The following is an 11765-nucleotide window of genomic DNA, read 5'->3' on the forward strand; positions in this document are numbered from 1 at the left end:
TCTCTTTTTCCATAGGCATCAGCAGGCACTTATATACATCCAAGTAAAACATCTTTCCATATCAGTCTTATTATCAAAACTGAAGACTCTTTGAAAAATTTATACTATTTCAAGGGATAATCTGCAGTGGAGATGGGAATATTTACTCGTTTCTTATTCTATAGATTACTCACATAAAATTTAATGTTAGGCCAGCAATTCTCAATCTGTGGGGGTGCCAAATGACCCTTTCACTGGGCTGCATATCAGATATTTATATTACCATTCATAACTAGCAAAATTACAGCTATGAATTAGCAAAGAAAATAATATCATGGTTGGAAGTTATCATAACAAGAGGAACTGCATTAAAGAGTCCTAGCATTAAGACTGAGATCTCCAAGGTAGGTATCCTCATTTTTCGCATACAGAAGCAGAAATTTTATAGGGCTAAGTGACTGACTTAAAGTCTAATATCTCAAATATACAGCAACAGATTTTAATTCAATGTCTGGTGTCATGGTCATTCATATGTCAATATGCAAACATATTATTGATTGCATTTAATCAAAAGAACATCCTTTTTCATTTTTGCTTGTTTCCATGGCAGAGGTAAACTATAGGGAATTTGTTTGTTGTAATACATATAACCTTCCAAATGGTAAAACTGTAACTCTCTTTTAGAAACTAAAGGACCTTTAAATTTGCTTTTAAATCCTTTATTACATATTAAACCTTTTACCTATTATATAAGCTGTTAATAAAAACTAACAGCCAAAACCATTCAAAAGAGATTTAAAATATTCCAAATATATAATTAATATGTTTGCCAGAAGAAAAAGTTTATCTTCTATAGAGTAAAACTCCAGCCAAATTTTAGTGAATACTTATGGAAAAGAGACTGAGCTAATTTAAACTACCATCAGATTTCACCTGCTTGCCTTGCGTAGTCTAACAAATAGTAAATATCCTAAGTAGATAGCAATAAAATTAGTAACTTATCTGCAAAGTTTTCACCATACCAATACAATGTATGCATTCTCTCTCTCTCTCTCTCTCTCTCTCTCTCTCTCTCTCTCTCTCTCTCTCTCTCTCTCACACACACACACACACACACACAGTTTGTCTGATTTGGAGTTTTGAACTTGAAATTTGAAATTGAATTTGAAAGGGGAGGGGATTGGAGAAATGGCTCAGTAGTTTAGAGCAAATGCTGCTCTTACAGAGGAGTGGGTTTGACTCCCAGCACCCACATAGCAGCTCACACCATCTGTTACTCTAGTTCCAGGAGGCTCGATATCTTCTGGTCTCCACTGGTATCAGCAAACACACATGTGGTACACATACATACATGCAGTCAAAACATTCATACATATAAATTAAATGAAGCTAATTTTTAATTTGAAAAATTCAGAGCAACATATATGAAGCCAATTTATGTTATCTTCAATATTATCATTCAAGTTTGAACTATACACATTAAAGTGTATTTTATTAATGTTATAGTATGATAAAACAAGCTGGTAAATCTTTATGGGAGGCATATAATTTTGATTTTTGAGATGGTGTCTCATTATGTAGCCCTGGCTAGCCTGGAACTCACTATGTAAACCAGGCTGGTCTTGAAATTAGAGTCTGCCTCTGCCTCCCAAAAAGGCAACTATTTTATTTTAAGCAATGCCAGACTAAAAACATACAAATATTGAGTAATTAGTATGTTTTTGATTTGCTATGGGAAAGCTAAATAATTTATGTATGTACATTCTTTGTAGATGCACCCCATCAAGTATTGTGCTATCTAAAATAATAATTTTAAACTAGTTGAATATTAAAAAAAAAACAAGCTTAATAGTTAAGCTTTTCCAATACATGAGTTTTGCTGCATAACACCCTACAAATACTAATAATTAAAATGTCTTATTTTTTGAAACAATCTGGCTTATTCTTTTTGCATAAGCATCAAACATTTAGGCTACATTTAACAAGACAGGCTGACTTTTATAAAGTCCCTTCTCCTTATATTAAAGATTAAATAGTAAATAGTATCTAAGTGGTCTAAAACTATTATTCAAAAGTAAAAAGTTATAAAAACCAGACTATTAGTCCATCCTCATTATTGACAAATTCACTTCTTCTAAGACCAAACTGGATGTTACTCTAGATGATTTTCTTTCATCTTAGTTATTTGTCATCACTCAATATAATACTTTCCTACCCCTAAGTTCATGGGAAATGAAAAATCAAAACCTCTTTTTTACTTTCCTCTCATCTATTTCTTCTATTAAAAAGACTGAGAGCATTTGTATAATGGATCATCGGAGGACATCTGCATCTAATCTCTCCTTATGCAAAAAGATAAATTCCACTCTAAAGTATCACATACCAAATACATAATCCCAGTGTCATACCAGTGAATGCTGTCAGAGCCTTAAAGAATAGACTGATGGTGTATTTATTCTCAGAGATACATATTATCTGTTTCTAATACTTTGTAAAATGACTTCTCACAAAGGTGATTTAGTATATTTATGATTCCACAGTGTTCTTTCACCTACCTGAAAAAAGCCCACACTAAAATAGTTACTTGGAATGTGTTTCATCCATATACATATAAGCATGTATTTTCTTTAAAATAATAAACATTTGGCCAATAATAACTATTTCTCAATTTAAAAGAGATATGTTCCTGTGAATATTAAAAAGCCAAGATCCTACTGATAAAGCTGTAGGAATTTCAGCTTCTTTGGGAAATCTGTAAATTCAGATTTATTTTATTTACATCTATGTTTACAGCTAATGTATATTTTAGCAATTAGATATTTCTAATGACTGTACCATTATCAGTTTTTATACTAAATATAATGTTATGTATACATCTAACCATATACTTTGACTACCAATCAACTCCTGGGTAGAAACACATTCCCAAAGTCTTGGCTTGGCATAAGACAGTATCTTGCTTATGATTTACTCTTTAACTGGAAAAGCAAAATCACCTCCATGATGCAATAGATTGAAAAAAAAAAAGTTAAGGTCCAAAGAAACAGATTCAAATAAAGGAGCGTTCATATTTTTAAATTTATATGCAGGAAGATCTGGGAGACCTTTCTATAACATAGCTCTTAAAAAGGGGTCAATACATTTTACACCAAGACAAGAGGACAGTATTGTTCCTGGCATATATTTAAATAAATCCTCATTTAAACTTCAAGTTAAAAAAGAGAGGAATCCATTAAAGGTACATGAAATCCATTAAATAAATATATATAGACAAATTTGTTATAGCACATACCATCACATGCCAGTTAACATTACTAGACATTAGCAAACTATTCAAATTAAAGAAGACTAAGGAACATGCCACTAAGGGATCCTTACAATAATCAGGTTTTCAACTGTCAGTTAGACAGTTGACAGTTCACAATTATAGCCATTCATGAGTTCCTGGAATGCTACCTTCTGAGTTCACACTGGTCAGTTATTTATGGAAAACAATCTGTACTGTGCTCCATTTAGGGCCAGTGATAGTTTACATCTCCTCTCATTTATAGTAAAGGAATCTGTTAAATGTACTGGTAGTTTAAGCAAAGTTCGAATTGTTCACTATAAAAGTGGCTATGTAATTCTTTATCAATCATCATTATAACCATCAGTTTATACAAATTCAATGTGAGAAGTCTTAATGTGTAACCATAAATTTTTCTAATCAAAATGGCTGGAAAAATCTCACAACTTAATTACTTAATAATATAGGGTCAACAGGCAATAAGGACTCTGCATCACTAGCTGTTTAATAATCTCAAAATAGACTCCATATAGGCCTTTATATGGAACCAAACCATGACAGACTTCCAGTGTAGGAAGCTAAAACCCACCTTTTGTTAACTTCCCATAGTCCTGCCTTTTGTTTATAAACAAAAGAACTAAAACCTGTTTACTAAATTTGGAATTTAAACAAAAAATGCATATTTACAAGTATTTCCTTAGGATCTAAATGTGTTAACCTATTCAGGAAGCTTAAGACATTGATTCCTCAAGAATTCTCCAGTTTATATTGTATTTGAAGTATTATAAATGATACTGCAGATTTTAAGAAAGTCACATCAAATTATATTAAAAGTAATGTTTCTAGTTAGTACTGTTTAAGTTATTCATCTGAGTAATTTAAACATATGCCTGGAAAACTGTTATCCCCATGTGTTAACTTTAAAATGCCCTCTTTTACACAGACTATCCTTTAAACAAACAAGTAAACAAAACAAAACCCTATTTCTAATTAATGGATTCATTCCTTCACCAGGTGTGTTGGTCTAGTGACAAAACATCAAGTGTGTAAGATTACATCTTGGAAACTAGCATGTTAAAAAACAACGGAAAAACAGATAATATGCAATGCAGAATTAAGACTGGGGTAAAGTGGCATATTTAAAATGCGACTATACAAAATCAAACCCTTGAAAAGGATCAGCTGAAGAACAATGACATAGCACTATATGCAGTCAAAATATTCATATTTGGAAATAAAGATTTCTGAGATTACTAACTTTTCCTACAGTAAGGTAAAATAAATTTATCTGTAGAAATACTCAACAGGAATATGTTTCAGAGTTTCCATTTGTCAATAGATTTCTGTTTCAATAATATATTATTTTCCTTTTAAGTTCTGAAGACTATAACTACAGATGTTGTAAATTGTAACTGTGTGAAGAGGAAAGATGTACTTTTCACTCATAGGTTTTATGTGTAAAAGAGGAGATTGGGGGAAAAGTCATTAATTGAAGAGATACAGACAGGACAGTGTATATATAGATCAGAGAGGGCAAGGAAAAGATAATTTACTAAGAAAAGATAGGTTACTGCTAGCTAGAAAAGATAAGGTACTACCATCAAAGGTGAAAAGTAAACTCCACCTGCCTGTTATATGTGGTCCTACCCTTGAAAATAGGAGCAACTAGAGAATAGAGGGGGTTTTTTGTTGTTGTTGTTTTGAGTTGCTTATGAAGTCAGTTTTCTTTTTTTTTTTTTTTTAACTTGTAATCCCACCTATTAAATGTTTCAGTGACTGGCTAGTTGACTAACACACTTGCGAACACTTGAGCTCTCAAGTGCAACAGATTTTCCTATAACTTGACTACAAAAATCATGAATTCTGAATCACAAACAAGTGATGAATGAATTCCAGTAAGCATTTTTAAACTAGCAGAAATATATAAATATATAAAGTAAAACAAGGATAACTGGAAGTCAAAAGTTAAGGCTGCAAGAGACTAAAATATAGTAGAGAAGCTCTATTACTCATTGCATGGTAGTCTTATACAAACTAATGATTCTAGATCATACCAAATTTCGATCCTTTTAGCTCCTAAAATTAACCTCTCTCGAAAACATACAACACAAGAAGATACCCAACTCTTTTCCTGTATTTTTTAATGTAGTGTTAATACTGTAATTAAGTTTTTAACAAGGTTGGAATTATGTCAAAGGTCTATGTGACAGCTCCTAAAAGACAGACAAAAAAAACCCCTACAATTCCTGAGTAGGCCATAACCAAACATCACTGCTATTGAATGGTGTAGCAATACACTAACTTTTACCTAAACTATTAAAAAAGCATTCCTTACACTCTAGGTAGAGGGAGTTGGTTACAGACATTTTAAAACTATAGTTACTACTGTTTAAGCATTTCACACCTCCCTTCCCTACACTAAGACTGATAGAAGAATGTCCATTTTCCCAGTACTTTTTCTTTGCTTTTTTCCTATTTTGCTTACACAAAAATAATATCTTTGAGAAGTTACTGGGAATTCTCATGACCCCCTTCTATTAAAAGACTAACTTAGGGATAATCAAAGCTAGACTTCACACTTTATCATTCTCTTCAATCATCCCAATTCACTGATGGAGACTACTTCTATTCCATCGCTTCCCTGCCCCCACGAAAAGGCTTTCTGGTTTTCAGTCTTAAGAGTTCAAAACTAACTCAGGCAAAACTCTACCATAAACATTCAAAAGGAATTACTACCTTTAAAAAAGGACCCTCTTACTGAAGGGTGGGGGCAATACCAACTCTCATCTTTAAACTGTTAAGCTGAAATCAACCAAGTTGAATCACTATTTAACTGCTTAAAAAGAAAACAACAACAACAAAAATCCCGTGACTTTTGTCTCCTTACTTCAAAACTTTGAATTGATTTTTACCAAACTTAAGTTTCAAAAATAAAGACCTTAGTGGAAACTCCCAAAACTGCATCCTAAGCTATTTGGGCCAAGCAACTCTACCAGATATTCAAGATAAAGATTTACATACCTGTCTTCATCACCATCTACAGGGATAGCTATGCTGAATACAGAGGTGGCCAGACTGTTCATAGGTGTTAACTGAAGAGGGTTTGCCAGGGCATCTGCAACTGGAGGCTTCACAACAGGCTTATTTTCAGCAATGAGAGAAAGTGGTGCTTGAGGTAGGGGTTCTGATTTTCTTCTAGTATCGTCAACTTGCCCGACTAAAGGCTGGGTCTGAGTCTGAAACTGGCTTAGGTCAGACTGTGGTAGACTAGTTGGTGCACTGTGTGTGCCTTGCGCTAAGGGCGGACCAACTTGCTGGATGACGCTGCTGCTCCGGCTGACTGGCGTATGGCTGCTCAGCTGCTGAGACTGGCCCAGAGGCGCGGGGACATTTGGCATAGTAACAGAGGTGGTGGGCACACTAGGCACGCTAGGAACGGGTACCGCTGCAGGCACGTTTGGAACTCCGGGCACCACGGTGTGAGGACCACCAGGCACGGCTGACAGCTGACCAGTGCCACCCATCTGCTGCGGAGGCTGCACGGGCTGGGGCTGCCCAACCCCGGTAAGCCCGGAGCCCGGCGGCACCACGCCTCCTAGAGCAGCTGTGGCCACTCCGGCCGGCTGGCATGGGGCGCCCTGGCCTACGGGAACCGGACCCGGGGCCACAGCTTCACTGGGCTGGGCAGAGGCGCCCATCATCTGGGCACCCAGGGAGGAAACGCTCTGGCCAGAGCCCAGAGGAAAGCTGGCCGCGGAAGCAGAGGTCGCGCTGGCGCTGGTGGACAAGGGCTGCGCAGGGCTCGGCGGCTGCAGGGCCACGTGCGGCGCCAGGTACTCACTCTGGCCCGATGGCTGGACCGATAACAAATGCCCGGGCGGCATCTGCGGCTGGGGATAGGAGAATTGCTGCGACAACGAAGAGCCGACTGCCGGGCCGGGCTGGGCGGCTAAGGCCAGGGGCTGAGCCAGGTTGACATTGGGCGGCGGCAGCCCCTGACCCACAGGCCCGGGGAGGGCGCCGCCGGCCACAGCTCCCTGGAGCTGGCTTGGCTGAGCGGCTGCCGTCATTGGCTGCGGCCCGGTCGCCGCTCCCGGGAACGGTGGTAGCGCAGCCGAACTCGGAGCCACAGCCCCACCTACGGGCGGTGGAGGCTGGGGCTGCCCAACGCTGAAACTCTGCGGCTGGGCGAGAGTGGGCTGGCTCATTTTCTCCGACGGGGGTAGCTGTGACACAGCAGTCAAGGAGCTGTCAGGCCCCGAGTCCAGCCCGTGCGCCCCCTGCATGGAGGCCACCACCACCACCACCGACCCTCCGGTGGCGCCCAAACCGCTGTCCCGCTCCGCAGTCTGCTCCAAAGTACTGCTGTGTCGAATGCAGTCCCCGGACCTAGTGAGGACGCTGCTGTCTGAATCCCGCTCGTAGTATTCCATACACGTCCATCTGCCGCGCCGATACGGCTCTCCGCTCCCGTGGTCCAGTTTGATCACGCGGAAACGGGAACTACAAGTGGCGGGGGGCTGCGATGGAGTTGCGCTGCTCGGCCCGGGAGCGGACACCGGAGTGGCGGCGGCCGCCAGGGTCTGGGCGAGCGCCCCCGCCACGTTCCGGGCCGACACGCCGCCGCCTCCGTTGGCGGGCGCAGCCGAGGCGGCTGCCAGCTGCCCATCCAGGATGAGATTCGGGGACACGGTCCCGGGAGTTTCCGCATCCCCGACATTGTTGAGCGTCTCTTCCGAGGAGCTGCGCTCGCACACCTCCTCCGGGCCGTAATCCGTGGCCCGAGAAACGTCGAAAATCTCGGAGGACACGTCCTCCGTGCGCGACTCGTCCGGGTCGTCCAGGCTCTCGGTGTCCTCGGTGATGCTAGTGGCCACCTGGGCCGTGGTGACACTGGTGATCTGGAAGCAGCTCTTCTTCTTGGCCGGCATCTTGGACATGGTGGAAAAAAAGGCTAGAGGGGCAGAGGCTCCTCTGGGACCCCCCACCGGAAACCGAGAAGGGCCGAGCACGGGCCCCCAAAAGACAAAAGTCCGAGTTCGCGCCTGGGTCTACGGCCCACGCCGCAAGTCACGGGCTGCTCTGGGCGCCGGCGTCTCGGCGAGACATCCTCCTCCTCCCTTCTCACCTCCCGCGGCAGTGGTGCCTCAATTCAACCCGTCCGTGACGGCCCGAGCGTGGTTCAGGGGCGGGCCGGCTGCTCCAACAGCTCAGCCGCCGCGGTCAGTCCAGCCCGGCGCTCGGCGCGGTCAGCAGGCCCGGCTGGGGGTGGAGCGCAGGGCGCAGGAGGCGGCGGCGGCGGCGGCGTGAGGGGCGGTTCTGCCCCGCTCGGGCTCTCCTGGCCGGGTCCCGCGGCAGCTCCCGCGCGGCGACGCGGAGGAAGAAGGCGGAGCGGCGAGGCCGGGACCGGCGCTTCCTGACGGGGCTGGAGGTCCGCGGCGGGAGGCAGCCCTCCGTCCCGGGCTCTAGCCCGAGCGCAGTCCGGGGGCCATGCCGGCGGTGGCGGCGGAAGCCCGCTCGGGGGCGGGGAAGGCCGGCAGTCTGGTCTCCCTCAGGGAGCCACCCGCGGCGGCGGGCCCGGCCTCCTCGCGGCTCTGAGGCGCGTGAGGGGCGGCGGCGGCTGAAGGAACGGCAAGCGAGCGGAGGCGCTCGGCGGCGTGAGGGGACCGGTGGGCGGCGTCTTCCGTTTCTCCTCGGTGCGGCCGGCTCGTAGACTCCGGAAAAACTGAAATTCAAACTGCTGAAGCAGCGGCTGCAGCTCCCTCCACTCGGCCAAGATGGGGCTGAAATGGCCGCGCCAGGGATGCTGGGAGGAGCAGCAGCCCCGCAGCCGCTGCCGCCGCAGACTAAAATGCCGCCGCTGCCGCAGCCACCGCCAGCGCCGCAGCCGCCGCCGTTCCGTGACGCGCCGGCGTCGTGACGTCACCGCCACGCCCCCTCCGGTTTCCTGCAGCTTCGCGTGGAGGCTGGAGGGGGGGTTCGTGGGCGGGGCCAAGGGGATAGAGAAAAGGGAGCGGGTTCTTTATTTAAAATTGTTTTCAAATTTAAATTTCACGCTGCAGGTTCTTTAGGGGTTGAGAAGCCTGAGGACGGTTTTAATTTGCAAGCCTGGAGCCTCGCGCGGTTTTGGTGCCGGCGTGTGCAGATCCTGGATGACTGGAGGTCATGTGCTGGGTCTAATGTTTAGCATAGTCTTAGTGGAACCTGGGCGATTGGGAAGAAAAGTAGGGCGATCCAGCTCCAGAAGAGGTGTATGGCTGGAGAAAGCGAGCCCTGAAAATATATGTTGACCAGGATAGTCGGAGAAGTGAGATTTAAGAGAAACGAGGGTGACTAACATAGAACAGCAAGCCAGACTGAGTTAGAAAGATGATCTTTCAGACAGAAATTCTGACTATTACAACGGCGTCGGGGATGGTTACTTGCCCAGAGTAGAGTCGGTTTTCGACAAAGATTAGGAGTTAATAACATAGTCCAAATTTTCCTGGACTTGCTGTGGTTCAAGGCTGGAAGAGTTCATTTAAACTTTTCAGACGATGAACACGAAATCTGCTTTATAGGTTCCAAAAGTTGAAAAGCCTACTGTGTTAAGTGTAGCTCTTTTGATTCTAAGGTTCTTGTTAGAGCCATGTTGCTTGGTTTGCCTTGGATCATGCACAATTAAGAGAATACCTTTTTCTTCCAGTACTAAGTCAGACAGCAGCTCTGAAAGTGCCACTGAATCCATTTTGTAGCTACTTCCCAATCAAAATCGAATCCCCACCCCCGACTTTTTTTTGAGACCTGTTGTAGCCTAGGCTACAACCAAAATGGCCTTGTACTTGTAATGAGCTTCCTGCCCCTGCCTCCCAAGTGCTGGCTACTGTCTCCACATTGGGAGGGCTAGGGTGTTATTTTAAACACTGACCAGTCTTGAACTCTTGACATATGAAAACAACTCTCATTTAGCTAAAATCTGAGAAGTTTGCTGGAAATCAAGATGTCAGATGTATTGCAACTTTTAGAGATTATATCAAGCTGACTCGTTTAAAGTAGTTTACTCACTTCTCTAATCTTTAAAGAAGTCTTTTATCCAAAAACTGATTGAGAATTAAAATTTACACAGAATTTTTTTTTTTTAGATATTTAGCTGTAATTTATGGAGATAGATATTTTAAACTCAATAGAAACTGTCCTTCAAACCCAAGTGACAGAGGTCAGTATATAAACCAAAACCTCATTGTAACATCCCTGTTTCTTGAGGGGGCAGAGGAAAAAAGAAACTGTTGAGTGCTGGTATTATTATGGCTGAGATAGCTGATGGAATGCTTCATTTCTAAATCTATAATTTCAGTAATTTTTCAAAACAGTAGAAATAGTTGGCTTATTAAGCCAATGTGAATTTATAAGAGATTATTTTAATGTTGATGTTAACATTGGTGGGAATTGTTGACCATATGAGTTTCAGAAAAATAAATACCATATACTTGATCATGACATTACATTACCTTATAATGTAATGTATAAACTTCCCTTCGTGATTATTAGTGTGGTATTCTTCAGCCACACAATTAAAGGGGGAAGAGTAATCTGTAAGCATCCATTCTTAAACAGCAGGTGGTAATCTACTATGAAATGAAAGTAAACAAAACTAATTTGAAGAAAGGAGAACATTTAAGCTACAAAGGGAATAGAAAATGTTAAAAAGATATTTTAGGATTATAAAGTAAGAATATTTCGATGTTTTATGAAGTGTGTGTGTTTAACTGTTTTTCTTGAGAATAACATTTTCCAAACATTTAAAGACCCTACTTTTGTATATTTTCCCTTAAAAAAAAATTGTAGAACTCATGAAGCTGAGACAGATGGATGACTTCAGCCCAGGAGTTTCAGGCCTGTCACCTTCCTACCTCATTAATATCCTGTTTCTTAACAAGCAAGCAAACCCTAGGTTTAAAAAAGGAAAGAAAAAAATGAAGAGAATTTTATACTTTAGACTGTTGGGAAGAAATGAAAAGAATTTTAGGTGTAGGAATTTTGAAATCTATGTACAAAGGAAAAACTAAACTATTCCCAAACTACAAAAAGTATATAATTCATATTGTCTACGAGGAATTAAAATTCTAGAAATAACAAAAATGACAATAAATAAATAAGTAAATAAATCAAATCAATAAAAAAATAAATCGATGGCAGACTATTGGTGTAATTACCTTTGCTAGTGTGTAGAGAGTTGTTAATAAGTAACATGTTAGCCCTGTTAGGATTGGAGAGGTCCCTGGAGAGCCAGACTTAAAGGCTTTAATGCAGTTATGCTGGCTCTATACCTGTACCCACAAACCATGCAGGGGAGGCTGTGGGAGCCCTGAGCACTGCTCTCTTAGCCCTCGACTCGACCATTTGACGAACTTCTGGTACTTCCCCAAAGACTTCAGTTTTCAGAAAAGTCTGGGAAGTACATTTAGAAAGAACCACATAGGGAGAAAACAATCCTAAGAACTAAGGCCCCATTTCATTGATG

General features: G+C 42.4%; 1 protein-coding gene across 4 annotated transcripts in view; it reads right to left on the reverse strand.

Moving 5' to 3' along the window:
* The window catches only part of Tsc22d2 (TSC22 domain family member 2), a 51627-nt gene extending 42518 nt beyond the window's left edge, over positions 1–9109 (reverse strand). The window contains exon 1 of one of the 4 annotated variants that reach the window (XR_007977521.1): positions 6287–9109. Coding sequence is in view for 2 of the 4 variants with exons in the window: in XM_052180475.1 (XP_052036435.1) it covers positions 6287–8205 (1919 nt within the window). In the remaining 2 variants the exon portion in view is untranslated. The remainder of the gene's footprint in view (positions 1–6286) is intronic. The other 3 variants (XR_007977522.1, XM_052180475.1, XM_052180476.1) reach the window with 3 other exon arrangements.
* Between the last annotated feature and the right edge of the window lie 2656 nt (positions 9110–11765).

The sequence above is a fragment of the Apodemus sylvaticus genome, chromosome 4, assembly GCF_947179515.1.
Source record: "Apodemus sylvaticus chromosome 4, mApoSyl1.1, whole genome shotgun sequence".
Taxonomy (NCBI): domain Eukaryota; kingdom Metazoa; phylum Chordata; class Mammalia; order Rodentia; family Muridae; genus Apodemus; species Apodemus sylvaticus.